Source organism: Ostrea edulis, chromosome 6 (genome assembly GCF_947568905.1).
Source record: "Ostrea edulis chromosome 6, xbOstEdul1.1, whole genome shotgun sequence".
Taxonomy (NCBI): Eukaryota; Metazoa; Mollusca; class Bivalvia; order Ostreida; family Ostreidae; genus Ostrea; species Ostrea edulis.
The window spans coordinates 29706801-29728708 of NC_079169.1; the positions used below are offsets into that span (position 1 = coordinate 29706801).

At 35.8% G+C, this 21908-nt stretch overlaps 2 protein-coding genes across 5 annotated transcripts; one reads left to right on the top strand and one right to left on the bottom strand.

Annotated features, from left to right (window-relative positions):
• Positions 1-3686: 3686 nt before the first annotated feature.
• Positions 3687-4411, bottom strand: LOC125646115 (succinate dehydrogenase assembly factor 2, mitochondrial). Its single transcript, XM_048872269.2, has one exon. It carries the CDS (start codon positions 4336-4338, stop codon positions 3907-3909), a length of 432 nt encoding a protein of 143 aa, XP_048728226.1. The 5' UTR covers positions 4339-4411; the 3' UTR covers positions 3687-3906.
• A 2658-nt stretch (positions 4412-7069) lies between these two features.
• Positions 7070-21093, top strand: LOC125647633 (TBC1 domain family member 7-like). Of its 4 annotated transcripts, XM_056142342.1 has the most exons (8): positions 7070-7258; positions 11308-11394; positions 11499-11782; positions 12630-12811; positions 13014-13151; positions 13414-13565; positions 16386-16624; positions 20862-20930. In XM_056142342.1, the coding sequence occupies exons 3-7, from the start codon at positions 11596-11598 to the stop codon at positions 16594-16596; spliced, it is 870 nt and encodes a 289-aa protein (XP_055998317.1). In that variant the 5' UTR covers positions 7070-7258; positions 11308-11394; positions 11499-11595; the 3' UTR covers positions 16597-16624; positions 20862-20930. The 4 variants fall into 4 exon arrangements, with proteins under 4 accessions (XP_055998317.1, XP_048730342.1, XP_048730340.1 ...); XM_048874385.2 differs by lacking the exon at positions 11308-11394 and having other exon boundaries at positions 16386-16515; positions 20862-21093; XM_048874383.2 differs by lacking the exon at positions 11308-11394 and having other exon boundaries at positions 7075-7258; positions 20862-20929.
• The last annotated feature ends 815 nt before the right edge of the window (positions 21094-21908 follow it).

Below are 21908 nucleotides of genomic sequence, written 5' to 3' on the forward strand. Positions count from 1 at the left end.
ATTTGAAGAAAGCAATACAAACTATAAAGCAAAAACAAAGATTGTACATGTACATGTAGTATGTATAATCCCCCCCCCCCCCCCCCCAAAGCTTTTCCCTATCATTAATATTGCTAGTAAGAAAGGTGGTATGAATGCGAGGGCGAGTGAGAAAATTTGTGTGCACAATTATTATATGTATTTGTAACTTTTGTCATCATATATAGATATGCACAGAAATAAAGAATTAAGAAAACAATTTAATATTACATTAAATCACGAAATTTTACCAGAGTATACTCTAACGTACTCTCTTTAGTAGTACCCGTTCTGGCCCTGATCCATAAACTTTAGATGATCCTTGGGTTTAATTTGATCTAAATCCTGCATTTCTAAAAAGACCATATATTATGACGAAAAAGCAAGGCTGAAAAAAAAAGTAATTAAGTAAATTCGTGCATGATCTGTTTCGTTGCCATTAAAGTATAGTACTTACCCGCCCATATAGAAGTGCCAATAAATTCAAAATATGATTTGTATAATATACATGTACTGTATATAAGCGCATGCGACATGTATGTGTTTTCTATGTGCTTTGATATGAAATATGTCAGTCAAATATAAAGCTCTGCTGAGTTTGTGTTGACCTGTTATTTATGTAATTTGATGCCTACTTTAAATTCGATTTACTTCTACTAATTCACCGGCGAAAATATTTGCTTCTTCTCCACTTACATGACCAAAATAAAAAAACAAGAGGCCCATGGGCCACATCGCTCACCTGAGTCACCTTGGTCCATATCAGAAGATTTTCCATATCTATTTGCATGTAAAACCGTAGTCCCTATTATGGCCCCAAACCTACCCCTGGAGGCCATGGTTTTTGCAAACTTGAATCTACACTATGTCAGAAAGCTTTCATGTAAATGTGAACTTCTTTGGCCCAATGGTTCTTGAGAAGAAGATTTTTAAAGATTTTTCCTATATATTTGTATGTAAAACTTTGATCCCCTATTGTGGCCCCATCCGACCCCCGGGAGCCATGATCTTAACAATTTATAATCTGCACTATATCAGGAAGTATTCATATAAATCTCAGCTTTTCTGGCTCAGTGGTTCTTGAGAAGAAGATTTTAAAAGATTTTTCCTATAAATTTGTATGTAAAACTTTGATACCCCCTTGAGGCCCCATCCAATCCCCGGAGTCCATGATTTTAACAAACTTGAATCTGCACTATATAAAAAAAAAACCCAAAAAACAAAAAACGAAAAAAAAAACAAAAAACAAAAAAAACAAAAACAAACTTTGACCCCCTATTGTGGCCCCATCCGATCCCCGGGGGCCATGATTTTAACAATTTAGAATCTGTACTATATCAGGAAGCTTTCATATAAATCTCAGCTTTTCTGGCTCAGTGGTTCTTGGGAAGAAGATTTTTAAAGATTTTTCCTATATATTTGTATGTAAAACTTTGACCCCCTATTGTGGCCCCATCCGATCCCCGGGGGCCATGATTTTAACAATTTAGAATCTGTACTATATCAGGAAGCTTTCATATAAATCTCAGCTTTTCTGGCTCAGTGGTTCTTGGGAAGAAGATTTTTAAAGATTTTTCCTATATATTTGTATGTAAAACTTTGACCCCCTATTGTGGCCCCATCCGACCCCCGGGGACCATGATTTTAACAATTTATAATCTGCACTATATCAGGAAGCTTTCATATAAATCTCAGCTTTTCTGGCTCAGTGGTTCTTGGGAAGAAGATTTTTTAATGGCCCTACCCTATTTTTACCTTTTCTTGATTATCTCCCCTTGGAAGGTGGCCTGGCCCTTTATTTTAACAATTTAGAATTCCCTTTACCTAAGGATGTTTTGTGCCAACTTTGGTTGAAATTGGCCCAGTGGTTGTTGAGAAGAAGTTGAAAATGTGAAAAGTTTACAGACGGACCGACGGACGGACAGACGGACGGACAGAATACGGTGATCAGAAAAGCTCACTTGAGCTTTCAGCTCAGGTGAGCTAAAAAGCAGAGAGTTATTCCCTATGAATTGGTACTTTAGGTACATTTCAAATTTTTTAGTACAATGTGACTATAAATGTCAGTGGTTGATTTAAGGGGGGGGGGGGCGCAGCCGCCCCCCCCCCCCCCCTCCCTAAATTTTTCAAATTTAAGGTAAATCATGGTATCGTGTTTAGAAAAATGTACTTAACGATAAAAGAAGCAATAATTTCTTCCACTCCTGGAGAAATACACGACAAAATCTTTTGATTTCTTGAATTACTTTATTGGGATAACTTAATTTTTTCTAAAAACCCTTAAAAATTTGCGTCATTTTATTAATTTCACCTTATCAAAAATGATAGAAAATAATACAAATGACTAAATAGGAGACATATTTCAAGCCCTACAAAATCTGTAAAATCCAGGAGTGTCCGGGGGCGGGGGCTTTGCCTCCTGGGTCCCCACCAAGGCGGCCCCCAGACCCCCTGCCTCATAAGGTGGCGCTCCCCGTAACCGCGATTCCTGGATCCGCCCCCGAATGTGACAATATACTACTACACCGGAAAAAGTAAAAATTATGTAATTGATTCTAAAACTAGCAAAACATAGGACAAACGACGTCTGTACTTTTATATGAAAGTTTACAATATTCATTTAATAAAATGGGGTTGGGCAGCAGGCTTAGCCTTCATGTATACGACTCATCTCCTTCATCAGAACAGGACATCCATCTCAGCATTTGGAAATGAAATGACATAGGTGGGTATTATAATAGAAATTGTATGACCGCTATAGCACTCCAGATACTAGAGACATATTTTTTTCGGTCCTTAATTTCTTTTGCGGCTATGAACAAATTCAGAACTGATGTGCGTGTGTGTGTTCGCGCGCAAAGTAAATATTATCTCTGTAAATCTCATAAAGGCAGTTAAAGATTCCATGAAGTAACTCCGCGACCTATTTTGCGGCATTGTTAAACAATATAGTAACAGAGACTAGTACATGTCTTTACTGAGGGCTCAGGCACGCCAGTCCTGTGTTCTATACACCATCAAGCCAAAGGGTTAACGGTTAACGACTGCCTCAGTCTCTGTAACGATAGGTTTTATCTGTTCTTTTTTTAAACTGCTTTTGAAATTAGATTAATAAATAACGCATCGCATTCTCAAACAACGGTTCATTTTAAGCGTTTACCATCTTAGACTATATTTCCCTTTACCACCGTTCAGATATGGAAATTATTACCAAAATTTATATGAAATCACTTCAGGATCGGGTGATTTTCAGCTGTTACTTTTAAAAGCAACTTATACAGATCTAAAATATACTTCGAAAAGTGTTTTTAAGGGGAAAAAATATAGAAGATCGTCTTTATTTGCTTTGTTAAACAGGAGATAAAAGCTGCAGATATTGTAAAAAAAAAAAAAATAATAATAATAATGCATAAACATGGGTTATGAAATTTGTTTTCTGCAATGTTTGCGCAGTTCAAATTAACTGTTAATAAAAGTATCAACACTTCGCCCTACCCTTGGGCATTATTTGAATTGACTAAATTTGATGGAAAAAACAGCGGTCTCGAACGCACTCACGATGTCAGAGCTCCAGAACAGAATACTACTTTTACCCTGTTCGATGTATAGGATGTCGATCCCGATTGAATTATCACGTTGCATAAAGAGAACCAAAATAAAGGAATTAATCTAGTAACATAAATCAGTTTAATTCAAATCAACATATTCGTTCAACAATAATAAAAAAAAAACACCAGACTTTCACATTACACTCACATGTGAGTTTGTGTACCAGTTTGCACATGTGAGTTTGTGTACGTACAGTACCAGTTTACAAATGTATTGAGGCTTGGATAAGATAAGTTTTTCCTGTAAAACTAGAAATCACTCTTTGGTGTCAGATCAATTCTACAGAGGAGGTTGTGTAATTCTACTGTCCTGGTCTTCGTTTCTAGCATGTTCCTGAAGCATGACCATTATTTCACTCTGATATTCCTCGGGTGTGGGCTTGTTCCCTGTCGCCCAGTAGTAAATTTCCCAGTCATTACTTGGTTTGTTTATCAGTTTATCATATAGCTCAACTTGTTCTTCTGTCATTCCTTTCAAGTATTTAGAAGCAAACGTACTTAACAGAAGTCCATTCTCCAGCATTCCTCTCTTTCTACTTTGGTAGAGCAATCTCGCTTTCCTCACTTTCATGGCTTCTCCGTGTCGGTCAGCGTATTCCGGCACAGGAATAAATTCTGGCTGGTCGTTGTTTCCAGAGCTTGAATTCCGAACAAAATTCCAGTGACATCTTGTTAAAATAGATGACCTCAGAAGCCGTGAAAGGTTTGACATGTTTGTCCTTACCGTTATGAAAGCAGTTATGAAAACTGGAAATAGATAATGTCCGAGGAGTTCCGTACGACAATACCTTCGTGCCACTAGAAATAAAAGATTTTCCGATGATTATTGTTCCGGTGTAGACCAATACATTATATGAAATAATGACTTTTATTGTAAATTTTCCATCCAAGTCCTCAGAATATAAGACATGCAGAATGTTACCTCGGTCTCTGATCTGTTTTTCACAAGTTGCAATCAGATATTTTAATTCTAGAGCTTTCACTCGATCGTTGCTGTCATATTCTTTTTTTATTTTAATTATTTTCATTATTGTTTATGTACGCACCTCCATCCAATCCAAATTAATTCTAACTGACAAATGCGAAGTATGGCCTTTTTAAAAACACAGTTATCAATATAGTTAACCCGTGTTTACCTGAGGAAGAAAAACCCGGCCCAAATCCGTTCAAGCTATAGGATGCAAACTGTAATTTTGCTCTAAAGACACGTGGACATATTATTAAATTGCACTTGTTATCAAATTGTACAAATGAGTTTTTACATTGATATCACCAACGACTTTCAAAACAGCAGAACGATACATTGAATTGAACAAACATTTTAACCTTTTAGATTGACACCTGATCCCATCTCTGGTTTTTTCAGGGGTCCGCGGCCGGGTTTGCCCTACTCAATATTTCGTATTCTTCATAGGATTGATCAGACTGTTCATTATTTTCACAATTCTTATCTTAACGTACAATGATTAATAGACTGCACATGATATTTATATAGTTAGTGTACCAAAACGTACAAATGGTTGGTGAAATCGTTCAAACTACTTAAATTATTCTCAAGGGTGGAGCTAGGATTTTTTTCCCTGGAGGACCAAATAACCTAACATTCATCGATGACATCCCTTCCCCTCGTATAAAGCCGTAAACACAAACCCTCCCACAACTACATGTAGTAAATACCTCGTGAGTTTATTATCGTGTAGGTGTTCTGTTTTGATTAGTCTGGAGTACATACTGCGTCCATTAAATACAATGTGGACGTTTGATACCAGTCCTGATAACACGTAAAATTATGCTGACAAACATCGTCAGGACCAACGGGTTTTCTCCCCGTTACACTGCATCCAGTATAGTAAAGAGAGAACCCGTGGGATCCGACAATGGCAGACAGATATTGAAGAACTGCGATAGATATCATCACATGTCTGCATTTACAACGTTTCATATTTTGCACAAAATTAAAAATATATAAATATCATCTGCAATGATTACTCTTACATTACTTGAAATAAACTGTTCTGACATTCTTAAATGTACCTCTTACTTGGTACACTTGAGTGAAATTGACCTAACTCAGCCTTCTCAATACTGGATTCGCCCTAGTTCTGTAGCACGGAAACTTCTATCTATGCAGTGTTAAGTTCTCATTTCCTCTGACGGGAGGCCCGAGATGGGTACAAAAATGCCCTCATTTTTACTGTGGAAGAAAACATATAACTTGTATAAAAGTATAATTCAGTATTACATTGGGATATATAGTGGAATGTGAATACATTAATACCACACAAACATGCATATAGGTTTATTTTATCAAAAATAGATAAGATTATAAATTACATATAGATACAGGGGCATGGACACGATATTTGATCGATTGTCATAGATATTGACATTTTTATTATTATTATAAAAATTATATATCTTTTATAATTAAGTGGATTAAAATATTTTTACAGAGGATGCACTATGTATTTACAAAAAAAACACCAAAAAACAAAAAACAAAAAAACGGCGTCTACCCTTTGTGTTTGTAAATACGGTTTTAATCTGTATCTAGTGAGACGAATGCGAGCGTGTATCAAATTAAGGACTTTAAGCAAGCACTTGTAATTAACCGGTTTTTAAAAATACCCAAGATTTCTATTTTCAAAAAGTATTTGTCAATAGCCTTCAGCATTTTGACATAAATTATTTCTAAATCAAGTTAAGGAGCAAGCACAAAGAGGTAAGAACTGAGCAATTTTGGATGTGAAAGGATTTTTTCTGAAGATTTCAACTTTAATTGGTGCCATGTTGATAGCGGAGTCACGTAACATGTAAAAATAAACAGAGCTCGTGCCTTGTTTTGAAAAATGAAAACTTCAGATTCTAAAATCCATCTTTGCATCAGTTTTTAAAATTTAGATCTGTTGTTACGTTTTACATCTACCAATTATAATTATCATGTTACTAATTGATATCCAAATAATCCCTTTAACCAAAATTCTTCCCATGCCCCTTTAAGATTAATGTTATGTTCATTGCATAAGTCATTTTGTGTAATGTTTTAATTTAAATGTGAGTTTGATTTACATTGATAAAGGGCCCATGTGGTGTATAGCCTAATACTCCTGGAGGTCTGCGACCTACCTACCCACCTTAATTAATTTGACCTTTGACAACGTAGATTTGTCATCTTCAAACGATTGAATTAAATCGTTCATTAAAAATTTCAACATCAATATCGAGAAAATGTTTTAAACATTGACTTCTTATTTCATACATCGCGTTTTGCCAGTCAAACTTGCAAGTTGGTAACAAGCCATTTCTCGGTATTTTCTCCACTTTATTTTATTAACACGAACAAGCTACCGTAGATATAACTCTTAATCATCAAAATGCTTTTACCAATGTCTTCAATCCATGAAGACAGGCGCCTGAATGATTGAGACTAATTAGTCCAATTTGGGTTTTCTCTTTTCTTAAGCGAATGCAATTTCCTATTTTGTTAAGTTCGGTAAAAAAAAAAAGAATGTTTACACAGTTTGACAGAACAGTGAAGAAAACAAATTGCCTATTTTTTGTATAGCCATACTCTCATTTAAACGTTTTTGTGTGGCCTTTGGGGATGTAGCATACCAGAGCATACATATATGGTATTTTACAGCTTAGCAAAGTTCTTATATATAGTGTATATAGTGTAGCGGTCAGCCGGGTTCGATCGCCGGTGGCCAGATAGCTCAGTTGATAGAGCACCTGACTAGAGGTTCAGGGGGCCCGGGTTCGAATCCCGGTCTGGTCCGTTGCATTTTCTCCCTTCCTGTTACATTTGGCGCCGTAGACCAGCCCCTGGAACCGACAGGTGAAAATGCCTTCCAGGGGATAAAGATCCTGGGTTGATGTCTTCAGGTGTGAAGACATTTAAGGAGGGAGGAATGTAGCGGTCAGCTGGGTTCGATCGCCGGTGGACAGATAGCTCAGTTGATAGAGCACCTGACTAGAGATTCAGGAGGCCCGGGTTCGAATCCCGGTCTGGTCCATTGCATTTTCTCCCTTCCTGTTACAATAGTAAATTCACCTGTACATGTACTTGTAAAATTCTTACACATGAAAATGACATTTATTGGATGGTTGATGCAATTGTAGAATGATATTGTAATGAAATTAATTACACAGGAAAAAGTGATATGTCTTATGGCGTGATCGTGTTCGAGGCCGAAGCAAATTGCGTTGGCATTAATATCTATATCCATAACAGGACAAAAAGTATCCCGAAGTTAGCATCTAACGTGTAAGGAAAGAGATCTAATATGTTTTACGGCGTGAACGTGTTTGAGGGCGAAGCAAAAAAGTTTTGGCATTAGTATCTATATCCAAAACAGGACAAAAACAACCCTAAGTTAGCACGCGGACGGAGCTGTATCAAAGCATCCTAATTTTGGACATTTGATCCGCTTATATATATTGAACGCGGGAAATATAATGCAATTGATGTAAACAGTACACTGTGACGTCATATTCAGCATCGTTATTTAGCAAATTTACAAACATAGCATTTGAACCACAACAAAAAACATGGCGTTAATCGTGGAGTGATTATAAATATATGATTAGGAAAATAAGATTTACATGCTTTTACGGATTTTATGTAACATCTCAGAATGACGTGAACTAGAGTAGACGAGATTCAAAATGGAGGAATACATGTTCACACGCTAATATTCGAATCGACTCCATTGGTACCAAACTTTTCAAGTTCCATAGGTATGGTTTAATTTTTCATTATTTTCCTTTTAAACATGTATATACGTGTTACCTATAGGGAGAGCCCTTCGGGCCGTGAGAGGGCTTTGCCCTTTATTAAAGGATCCTAACTTTAGATCCGCCTATTCATTAAACATGAGGAATATAACGCAGTTGATGTAAACAGTGCGTTGTGCCGTCATATTCAGCATCTGTGTTTAGCAAATTTACAAACATAGGAGACATGGTACAATTGCATTAACATTGAGGAGTGATTATATCTGATTAATTTAAGAAAATATGGTTTACATGCTCTTATGGATTTTATGTAACATCTCAGAATGACATGAACTTTGGTCACGAGATTCAAATTGGAGGAATACATGTCCGCATTGTTACATTCGAATCTACACCATTTTGACCAAAATTTTGAAGTTTGATGGTATGGTTTAATTTTTCATCAGTTTTCCTATATTTTCTTTTCAAACATGTATAGGGAGAGCTCCACTCTCATGGTCCTTAGGGTCATCAGAGGGACTCGCCCTCTAGCACAAGATATAAGAAACAGTCTAGTGGTAATCTTTCATCCTGTCCCCGGAAAAACCAAGGAGATGTGCTACACATCAATGGTCAGACCTCAAGTGAAGTATGCTTGTACTGAGCAACATCAATAAGCTGGAGAGTGTACAATGTGGGATTGCAAGATATGCGCTGGCTGACTACCAGACCACCAGCAGTGTCACACCTATGATTCAGCAGCTGGGATGGGATCATGGGAATCACTCCAACAATGCAGACAAGCAGCAAATGCAGTGTTGATGTACAGTACCTTGCACTTCTTAGCAGCCATTCTATCTTCAGCTTTCCTCCATCCCATTGGTACTACTATCAGAGGCCATCAATATTAACTGCAGATCCCTTTTGAACAATCTTTTTTTCTCCATCTGGGATCTGCCTGTGGAATACAGGTTTTCATTCATGCAAAAAAGACAGGGTGGTCAAAATCATTGATGATAAATAACTTTGTGTACATGGAAGTTGGGGGACTTTGCTCTGTGTGGTATGTACAGACCTTAACACTGGTGATTGAGGTTTCTCATTATGCAACAGAGTCGTGCCTATATTGTAAAGATACATTTTCTGAACAGATCAATTGGTCATTTTATTATCATTCCACTGTGATGTCATAGTTAAGCATTGTCATTCTTGAAAAACCACATTTCTGCATCTTACTGAAATTGAGTTTGTGCAAGACACAATTAAGTGTTCTATATTGGTCACTACTGTAAATATAAGAAATTAAGTATGATATTTAACACTATTTTGATAAACTGCATAATATTGCTTGAAATCTGAATTACACATTATCACTAAATTAAGGTATATTGAATTCAGTCTAAACATATCCTGATCTAAACAACAAGTGAATAGTAGTAGTTTTTCACTGGATCTTTTCAGATAATTTTTTCATACATTTTTTTGGTCTCGAATGAATCGTCTGATTACTCCTTGTTACATCTAATGCTATTGTTTACTGGATAGATATTCTATAGAATTTGAGGACAATAACTGTATTTTCACAAAATCCTAAAATTGGTCTCTGTATAACTCGAGACTGTTGTAAGTTCCTGATACATGTGATGCAGACACTGGTCAGTAGTCTATCGAATGCATGGGTTCTCGATATTTGATTGCATTGTCTTTAAATGCATAACATCGTTTTGAGAATTTCCACGTCTGAAGGAACCTTAATTAACACAACAAAGCAATTGGATGACTGGAAGCAGGAATATCACAATATGCAGTTGCAATTAGATTTCAATGTTGCATAAAGCACCATATCTTGCCTTTGGAGCAGATATCAACAGCATGGTTTAACGATGATTGTTATAGAGTAGGTAGACCACACATGACATCAGCAGCACAGGATCGCTTCATCTGATTGCGTCATCTTTGTCGAGGATTCACAACAGTGTTGCCATCAGTATCTGGGATTCACAGAATATCAGATCATACTTTTCGCAATCGACCATGGGGTGCTAGGATTAGAGCCATGTGCTTGCAGACTTGTTTATGGCATTGTTCATGACTCTGCAATATTAGAGGAACTGACTTCAGTGGTCTCAGACTCATAGAGTATGGCCGCAGCAATGCTGGTGGACAGCTTGGTTCAGCGATGAATCTTGATTTTTACTGCAGAGGTCTAATGGAAGACGCAGAGTGTATAGATGCCAAAATGAACGTATACAGCCACACAGCTAGGGTTCCAATAATGCAGCATCCAGGAGCAGTATTTCAACATTACAATGCCAGACCACATACTGTTCGTCTAACTTGATTTTCTGCAAAGACATGTCAATAAATATTCTGGTTCTTCCCTGGCCATGCATCCAAATCATCAGATCTGAACCCTATCGAACATGTATGGGGCGAACTGGATAGGACAAAGACAACCACAGTCTAAGACTCTATAACTATTGGCCCAGGCTCTGCATTGAGAGTGGAACATCATCCCTAGACAGTTTTTCAGAGACTTGATTGTGTCCATGGGCACGCGTTGTCAGGGAGTCGTTGGTGCTGGCGTGGGGCACACGAAATATTGAACTTGGGTGACCTTGAACTGTTCATAACTGTAATTATCATTAGTGGTTGTGATACTTTGATTATTAACCCAGTGTTTACATCATTTTTATGTCATCAATAAATCAGTTATTAAATATTTCTCACATTTTAAAATGAATATGAAATTGTACTATGCGTTTCTTGTTTTGATCAGTGTATGATATCTTTTATTGAAAATTGTAGACAACAAAATCTAATGAATCCATATGTTTCCCAGAAAAGTCCTCTATTTTGTATTGCTAATAGGAATTATGAGATTGATCACTGTTCGTTATCTTCACCTCTCATTATAGGAGTTATGAGATTGATCACTGTTCGTTATCTTCACCTTTCATTATAGGAATTATGAGATTAATCACTGTTCGTTATCTTCACCTTTCATGCACAAGTGCATTTTGATCTGATTCTTTGATGTAAAGTTTTTATGGTAAATGTGCATGGACTTTTATTGTACATAGTTTTTATCTTGTTCCGAATTACATGTAACTCGTATGAAAAAATTGTCTTTCACTAATTTGTGTTCAATTCCAGGGTTTGCTGAATTATCAAAGTACAAGGTGACATGATGAGTTATTTATTAAATTTCATTCTTCCAAAGTAAAGAGACTCATTCGTTTTGAATGACACCATGTCTGATGAGAGAAATTTTCGGACTTACTATTACGACAAGTTTGGGATCAGTGGTGTGGAGGAGAGGAAATCTCTGGAGATACTTCTCAAAGAAAAACCAATCAGTGTGGAAAAATTAAAGCAGTTTTGTCTGCGATTCGCCATGCCAGTACTGTATCGTAACTATGTTTGGAAATTAATTTTGGGTAAGTTTAGCACAATTTAGCTTTATATATGCAAATTACATGCGTTAGGGATTTACTACTTAATTGTTATATACTCTAGCTCCTTATTCTTAAATAGGCAGAAATTTGAGTTGTGTCTAAGTTCAGTCTAACTTGCTTGAATCGTAATTAAAAATGTGTCTGCATGCTGTCTGTCTTTGATATCCATTGTTGTCGTCATTACCTTTTCATATTATTAAGAACCATTTTTTATAAAGCTAATTTAGCTTGTCATAAACCATTGATTCCTTCAATGAAGGAGATTTAAATTTTACAGATAGGCCGGCTTATAGATTCTAGATTTCTTTAGTATACAATATCAAATATACATTTATATAACATAAAACGACCTTTTCATAAATAAAACCACATTTAATTATTTGATTTGATTAATTTAGATAAGAAATTGTAGTAAATAAAATGAAAGGAAAATTTCATGACTTGAGTAACTTAAAAAATATTTTGAAACATTTTGATTTATAAATGAAAAATCAAAAGTATGACATTAATTGACACACTAGCTTTAAGGATAACCCATGAAAGCATATTGAAGGATTATTTCTAGCCCTGATATACATGTATTACTTCTTTTTTTTTTTATTAAATTGTTTGCAAGAATCCTCATGTACATGTAGTGTAGGGTATGTTCCTACTATGACCCTGATGTCAAGGTGGAGAAACATTTTGTATTAAAGTATGGCCCCTCCCCAACACACATCAAGAAATCAAGCACATGTTGTTACCCATGGACCTATTGTAATTCATGTTAAAGAATTAGATAATAGTTTTATTGAAGACAAAACAGTCATATTTTGTGGTGCATTTTCAGACATATTATGTGCAAATCCAGATGGTCACAAATTCCTCATGCAACAACGATCACAGAAATACAATGACTTACATCATGCTGTGAAACTGTTACGCTATGTTCATGAGGACACACCTATCGGAAAAGTCTTTCTCAAAATGTACCTTGTGGAGTCGGGCCAGATCAAGTTTGAGCAATATAAGGTATATCATACAATGTCATTCAATGCAGCTGCGTTTGTAGTATGCACAATGGGGAAATGTCCTTTTTGTCTAAAGGTTTGATTTATCATGCATGTGTACTTAATAAAGTTCAGATACGACTGAAGTCACTTACAAACTGACTCCGTAATCATTGTCTGAAATGTGATATACATGTATTTCTAAATGTTACCTTTAATTTCAGTTTGATTCTGAGTTTGAAGATTTCGTATCCATCGCATCAACAATGGCAGACATTTGTGACGATATGACAGACGCTTACCTGTTCTCTGTTGAATTTTACAAAATGTTTATAAAATCCCGGGACAGTACTTCCAATCTGGTAAGTCTGCTATGTCTTTGTTGTGCATCGTACTGATAACTATGATATAAGCTTTCTCATCGGACCACTTTTAGAATTCATCAACAGGTAGAGTAAAATTTTGTTCTGTACATTCAGAGTAACAGATATGTATATATGAAAGGACTTAGGTAGAGACGGATAGCAACCACATGATCAGTAAAAATATATATGTTTTACGATAAAGTCCAAATATGCAGTAGGTGATTTAACTGATTCAATAGATATCTTGATTTTTCTAAAGGTTCAGAAAACGATCCATTGCTTGAAGTCTGAAGATGGAGATGGTAAATTATTTGACCATTTCAAAAATCATGACCTCTGGAGTTCTTTGCCATTGCCATTGTGGTTCAATAGCTGCTTTGCAAGAGTGCTGCCCGAGACATCCATTGAAAGGTAACCAGAAACTGCATGAGCTAAGTCACAGATGTTAAGTGGAGTATTAAATCGAGGGGGGTGGGGATATGCTAGATAGTAACAGAGATAACTGAAATTAAAAGTTGATGCTTTAGCAGCTAACTCCTGTCCTCCGTCAGTTTCACTGGATGGAAGGACACACAGACAAACAAATGGACACACAGACAGATGGACACAGACAGACACACACAGACAGACAGACAGACAGACAGGTGCATCAGATTCACCAGGGACCTATTTCACAAAACCATCTCATGATTAAGATCTGTCAACCAAATTCTGTTATTCTCCCCAATCGTTTCACAAAACTTGTGATATCTTACGATAAATAGAAGGTAGTTGTAACTTTAAGAATTGTCTTTACATGTCTTGAGTCTGACGATGGCAAATGTTTTAGTTCAGAAAGAGGCAGGTGATATGATGATATAACCCTACTGATTACATTTATAGGAGGGATGACAACATTTGTTACATGTATAGGAGGGATGGCAACATTTGTAAATGTATAGGAGGGATGGCAACATTTGTTATACTATTAAGTAAATTAGACATATTTGATATTAAATAAATTAGACATACATGTATTTGATTGGTTTAGAAACATTTGTTAAAAAGTTATGTTACCCCACTGTGTGCATAAACCATGCCCTCCAAGTAACTACTTAGCAACGGTTGACAATGCATGACAACGGATAACAGCATAAAAATTGTTAACTGCGCAGAATGTTTGCATGTATGGTTTACTGTATTCTTTTAAAAAACAATCAGTATAACAAAATGTTTTGTAGGGTAACATTTGAAATTGTCACCCCTTGAAAAACTATTGTTGACATGGTTTTTTGAAGGATGATAATTTCACATGTTACCCAACAAAACATGTAATATTTCATAGTTTAGTTGATATAATCACTTCCTCAGAAAGTTGGTTTTCTTGCTTCTCTGCTTCAGCTTCTTGTTTTTTTTTTTACCAAGATTCAAGATCACCCCTCCCTCACCTCTGATAATATGTTACTGCATGTATCTATGTAAAATAATGAAAATCTATACCCTCACAGATTCTAAAATCTAGCGTTCATTGCTTTATTCTATAGATGGCATTATGATACACAAACGGTAGAATAAAACTGCCACTATAAACTTTGTAGTAAATACTTCTTGTGGAGCAATTTGAAATTGACTGAAATATATTTTCATTACAAACATCTATTATATAAGTATGCTGATTATTGATTTAATATCTTTTTTTTTTTAACATACAATAAGACTTCAAAGAAAATCAATCACATTATTTAATGGCAATACAAGATGGTCTGAGATAACAGTTACTCTTCCATTTTTATTAAAAAAAAAAAACCCATAAAATTTATCATTCATTGCATATAAGCATAGGAAAGATTAACACCATATAGATATGCTTAATTATGTCCTTCACCATATGGTGGGTGCCCTATAGTAATCTCTTTGTCCACCCATCAGCACTTTCTATGGTATTCGATATCTAAGTTTTCTTGGGAATATATTCACATAATTATACCCATAATACTTAGATTACGCTGGAGATTGACTAGACTGGAGAATGACTAGGCAGAAGAATGATTAGGCTGGAGAATGACTAGGCTGGAAAAGACCCTGATTTTCAGATTTATTGCAGGGGTCTTTCTGACATGTCAGTTTTGTATTTAGATCATAAGCATCAGATGTAATCATATAATTTAGGATTGTCTTTTAAATCACATCATGAAATAGCCAAGCTACACTTCTGGACAGTACTTGTTTCACTAATTATAATAATCACAATGTCACTCAATACCGGCCACTGTCCAAGCTTGTTTTTAAATCCTATCTGACTTCTTCATGATCTCATTATCTGCTTTTGTAACTCACTTAACATGGAGCAGCTTCACAATGGCGAGTTTCAGACTGATTTTTATATCATAGACTTTCTGACTGTCTGAAACAACAGTGAAATATATATTAAGTATCTGAAAATCTGAAATTCCAATCTTGAAATTCAAAAATACTAAAAACTCTTGTCACTCATGGATAGAGGTGCAGTGCATCGTGAAGAAAACAACTCCAAATCAAGTGCTCACATATTGTTGTGATCTCAGTGGTAGAACAAGCATTTTCAGTGGCTTTCAATTTTTGAAAGTGAATTATGTGTATGTGGTATCTTATGACCGTTTTAAAGCAGCATTAGGTGTCACCTACTGGGATTTAAAAACGTCTTCATTCTAAACCATAATTACAATGTTAGAATGCATTAAAAAATGAAGAAAATCAAATCTGAAAGTGTAAAAAGTGACATCCAATCAAATTTTATGAAAACTGTAAAATTTCTCTGCATTGAATTATTTACTTCCATACATGTTTTGGCCATTGTTTCTATGTCCATAAACGAAAGAATTTTTAATGTCAAAAGAAAAAACGAAAGATTACAAGATGAATTTATTCTAAAATGTCAGTGATTTTAATGTGCTGTAAAGCAGTTTTAATCATTTTGGTAATATCAGCAAATATGATTTGGCAGCTAATACCCCTACAAGGATATAGTTAAAGTTAGCCTTAGTAATGATAACTGCATTGCACTGTGTAACTGCATTGGCATATACATATGTATCATAATTGTAGTGAGTTGTAGGATAAGATATATATCTTAACATAGAATTGTGAGACTGGCCTCAGGTATAACTGGGGAGGGGGGGGGGGGGTTAAGAATTTGGCTCTCATTACTAAGTGAAGCTGTACAGGATACCACACACAGATGTATTGATGCTGTTAAGTTATTCTTACCATCAGAATCTGGGATAAAGTGGTGGGAGGTGCTCACGGCATTGTTGTCTACGTAGCAGTGGCCATTTTCCTGACCTTCAAGCGACCTCTGCTCAGTATGAAGAGTAGGGAGGATATGCTTCATTATCTAATGGAGGTTAGTTTTATGTTTATTGTTACTCAATATGTCTACACAGAATTCACAAATTTACCTAATGAGCACTGCAGGTGCTTGTAAATTTGATGGAAAAAATGAAGAAATACCGGTAAGTTGCATGTACGAGAAAGGGAGAAATTGTATGTTGTTCTTTCTATGTGAAATACTGCTGAAATATGTGGTGGAATTATGAATATGTGTAGCAAGATGTCTCTCCAGGTATTAATTGCTTTTATCAGGGATATTATAATATCAAATCATTTTTTATTTGTATTCAAAACTAATAATGTGCTCTCCTGAGATGCACTGTGCAACAGCTTGCACGGAATGTGCTCTCCTGAGATGCACTGTGCAACAGCTTGCACGGGTTTTATAGATTTTACTTTGTTTATCACACAGATTTTATGAATTTTACTTTGTTTACCACATAGCTTTTTAAAGATTTTACTGTGTTTATTAAAAATTCAGTTTGACATGGAAGATAAATCTGTACACCTTATTGTTAGCTCTTCTGAGCCAAAGGCTCAAAGAGCTAATGCTATGGCCATTTGTGCGGTGTGCGTAAACTTTTTAGAAAAAGGGCTATAACTCAAGAACCCCTTGGCCAATTCTTTTCAAATTTGTTACAGGGTATCATTGGCCCAAGGGCTTTCATACATACTAAATAGAGGGATGTGACCCTTTAACAAGGGGAGATAATCAGGAAAATACAAACAAAAGTAGTGGTTGCTAAAAAATCTTCTTCTCAAGAACCACAGGACAGATTATCACCAAACTTACACATAAGGATGAGGATATGTTGTAGATTAAAAATTGTTCAAGGCATTACCCTGGGGCAAAGGGCGTGGTCTCAAGGTCACTTCAAAGTTGACCTAAATTTAAATTTTTTTAAATTCATTAAATCTTAGATATTTTAGTCATTATAAGGACTAGGATCATCAAATTTTGACAGTTGATGCATCTTAGGACCTTGTGTCAAGTTGTCTCAAAAGTAGGTCACGGTGACCTACTTTTTGAATTTTGCAGGTATTTATTTTAAAATTAATTTTGATGCATATCTTGGACACTTTGAAGCCTATGATCATCAAAACTTGTCAGTTGGTGGATCATGGGACCTTGAAATGCGTCAACTGAAAAATAGGTCACCGTGACCTACTTTCTGAATTTTATGGCATATCATTTATAGATATATTTTAAGTTGTTATTTCAAATACCGAGAGGTTTAGAATCATCAAATCTTGTAAGTTGATGCATCTTGAGGCCTTGAAACATATTTATAAAAAAGTAGGTCACAGTGACCTACTTTTTGAATTTTGCAGATATTCAAATTTCACATTTTCAATTTTAGATGCATATTTTGGGCACTGTAAAACCTAGGATCATCAAACTTTGTCAGTTGATGCGTCTTCAGCCTTCGGTTTGTGTCGACCAAAAAGTAGGTCACCATGACCTACTTTTGGTATTTGACAGCTAAATTACTATATTTCAGACACTATTTGACCTACAATCATCAAACTTTGTCAGTTGATGCATCTTGAGTCTTCGGAGTGTATCGACCAAAAAGTAGGTCACTGTGACCTACTTTTGGCATTTGACAGTTATATTTATATATTTCAGTCACTAATTGCCCTACAATCATCAAACTTTGACAGTTGATGCATCTTGAGTCAACGGAGTGTGTCGACCAAAAGTAGGTCACCTTGACCTACTTTTGGAATTTGACGGCTATATTTATATATTTCAGATACTATTTGACCTACAGTCATCAAACTTTGTCAGTTGATGGGTCTTGCATGTTCGAAGGGTTTCGACCAAAAAGTAGGTCAACTTGACCTACTTTTGGAATTTGACACCTATATTTATATATTTCAGATACTATTTGACCTACAGTCATCAAACTTTGTCAGTTGATGCGTCTTGCATGTTCAAAGGGTGTTGACCAAAAAGTAGGTCACCTTGACCTACTTTTGGAATTGGACGGCTATATTTATATAAATCAGATACTATTTGACCTAGTCATCAAACTTTGTCAGTTGTTGGGTCTTGCATGTTTGAAGGGTGTTGACGAAAAAGTAGGTCACCTTGACCTACTTTTGGAATTTGACGGCTATATTTATATATTTCAGATACTATTTAACCTACAGTCATCAAACTTTGTCAGTTGATGGGTCTTGCATGTTCGAAGGGTTTCGACCAAAAAGTAGGTCAACTTGACCTACTTTTGGAATTGGACACCTATATTTATATATTTCAGATACTATTTGACCTACAGTCATCAAACTTTGTCAGTTGATGCGTCTTGCATGTTCAAAGGGTGTTGACCAAAAAGTAGGTCACCTTGACCTACTTTTGGAATTGGACGGCTATATTTATATAAATCAGATACTATTTGACCTAGTCATCAAACTTTGTCAGTTGTTGGGTCTTGCATGTTTGAAGGGTGTTGACGAAAAAGTAGGTCACCTTGACCTACTTTTGGAGTTTGACGGCTATATTTATATATTTCAGATACTATTTAACCTACAGTCATCAAACTTTGTCAGTTGATGGGTCTTGCATGTTCGGAGTTCGCTGACCAAAAAGTAGGTCACCATGACCTTCGATTGGAATTTGACAGCTTTATTTCAATATTCAGATACTAATTGGCTTAAAATCATCAAACTTTGTCAGTTGATATTTCTTGGGTTCTCAAAATGTGTAAACCAAAAAGTAGGTCACATTGACCTACTTTTTTGAATTCTTAGGATTTAACTAAAGATTTAGAATACTAAGAGGCTAAGAATAGAAATGGTGGGGTTGTACAATTTATCAGAAGAGCGATTCTAGGCCCTTGGGCCTCTTGTATAATTCTAAATTTGAAAAACTGATATCATGTATATTGCACTTATACAATTTTTGGAAAGGACTACACTTAGTAGTATAATGCATGATTAAAATGTAAATATAAGAAATACCGGTATCTTACAGTTTTTAGGTTGCCTGAGTCACTCAGTTGACCTATTACTATTGGTCTGCGTCCATCATGCATTGACAATTGAACATTTTAAATTCTTGATAACTTCCCTTCCAATTCTTTTCAATTTTGATATGAAGCATTTTTGGGACATAGGGGAACATAAATTGAAAATTTCAGGATTCCTGCACCCCTGGGGCCTTAGGGGTGGAGCAAAAACTGCCAAGAATTGACCAATTTTCAAAAATCTTCTTCTCTAGAACAGTATATTTGTAAGGAAAACTGAATGTAGTACATTTGTAGTCATGTAGAGCAGGAAGGCCTCTACCAAAATGTAAATTTATGATCCCTGAAGTAGAGGCTCTTACTACAGGGTGGGGCCAAACTTAGTATAATATAGTGTTTATGTGTAAAACATTTAAATAACATTTTCTTTAATGCTATTGATACTGAATTGAAACTAGATAGGTATTTAGAAGGGGCCCTTTACCAAAGTCGTTAATTTAATGATCCCAGGGGTAGGGATTTTGGTTCCAGAGTGGGGCCAAAATTATCAGTGATTATAAAAAAAATTTGTCTTTGATTTTGCTGATACTGTATAAAAACTAAACGCATACTAATAGGAGAAGCTAAAGGGGATGTACCAAAATTGTGAATCTTGCATCCCAAGGGTTCTGACTTTTGGCCTGGTCCAAAACAGACATCTAGTGTTAATGTAACATAATATTTATATGTCAATTAAAGTCTTTCATCAGTACGAGTACCTTGGGGGGCATTGTGTATTAAGGACACATCTTGTTTTATTCTGCTGCAGAATATTATTATTTAGAATAGGAAAACCAACATAGATATCATAGCCCTTGGAGTTATTGATACTTTTACTCAGGTGACTGATAAGGCCTGTGGGCCTCTTGTTGAAGGTATATGAGATGATATATACCTCTCGTCTCTTCACACCAGCATGTATTGAATGGAGCACTGACATGCTTACAATATGCTTCCTGTATTGAATGGAGTGCTTATATGCTTACAATATGCTTCATTAAACACCATGCCAGCGTGACGAGGCTCAATGTACATCATGTTCTGTATATACTTTCAAAATCTGAGAAATTTCTGAAATATCATACAAAATACATGTAATGAAAAGATGAATTCAGTAATTACTTATCTTAATTAGTGAAGATGAGACATATAATGTATATAGTAAATAGTATACGTAGCTCAAGGAACACTTATTGGGACAGGCATTGTTGGAAATTGTGGCAGCTATGGTAAATGCAATTCTGTAAAAGTGCAAATGGCAGACAAATAATTATGTTGTATTCTGTATGTCGAGGTATCAGTTCAGTCGATGACTAAGTAATTCAATTGTGATGTAAATATTTTTCAGCTCCCAGAAGATTGTGGGGACATAATTGTAACCAAAGCCATAGACTTGTGGAGCAAACACTCTTAACTGAGAGAGAGGAGGGGGGGGGGGGTTAGATAATTTATTGTGAGAAATTTGACATACATATAGTGGATAGAGTAATTTTCTAATCATGTTTAATATGCACTGGTGTAATTTTGTTTGATTTTGCATACAACAAACATTTCTAACTAAATTAAACATTGAAATTGTTTATAATGTTTTTTGCTGTTGATGATCGTCGGCTGTATTCTTGGATATAGATGTTAAGTACTGCTTTTGGTGAAGGGTTAAGAGACTGTGTCTGGAAAATCAGGAACTAATGTACAAGTGGCATATCTGATTTCAGTTTCCATCAAATCTGTGATACTCTTGTACATGCATATTGTATAAGATAAACTAGTAAGCCAATAGTGTAGTGAGTATATACATGTAGCTATTCAATTTACATTATAAAGAGCAGACGAAACTCTTGTCTATACACAATATATTGAAATATGATGAGTTTTGATGATGTATGTGATGGTTAGATGCAGGTTTGATCACCGGTGGCCAGATACATGTAGCTTAGTTTGGTAGAGCACCTGACTAGAGATTCAGGGGGCCTGGGTTTAAATTCCAGTCTGGTCCTATTGCATTTTCTATGTGGTGGCGAGGTGAATTCGATCACTGATGGCAAGATACCTCAGTATCAGTAGGTAGAGCACCTAATTAGATATTGAAGGGGCCCTGGGTCAGATATAGTCCGAGAAATCTGACGTTTTATTGAAGGGGCCCTGTGTCAGATATAGTCCGAGAAATCTGACGTTTTCCTGGCTTTTTTTATGATTTTGATATTTACCGTGCCAGGAAAACGTCAGAACCGGCGCCATTACGTAAACTGGAAAATCGCCGCGTCCAGTTGGAGGCGGCATTCTCGGGCCGATTTTGAATACTTGCGAGCCAAATTCAACGTTAAACTCATAATCAATCAATAAAACGATGCTTCTTGTACTTATTAATATCGATTTTATGGTTTCTTTCATCACT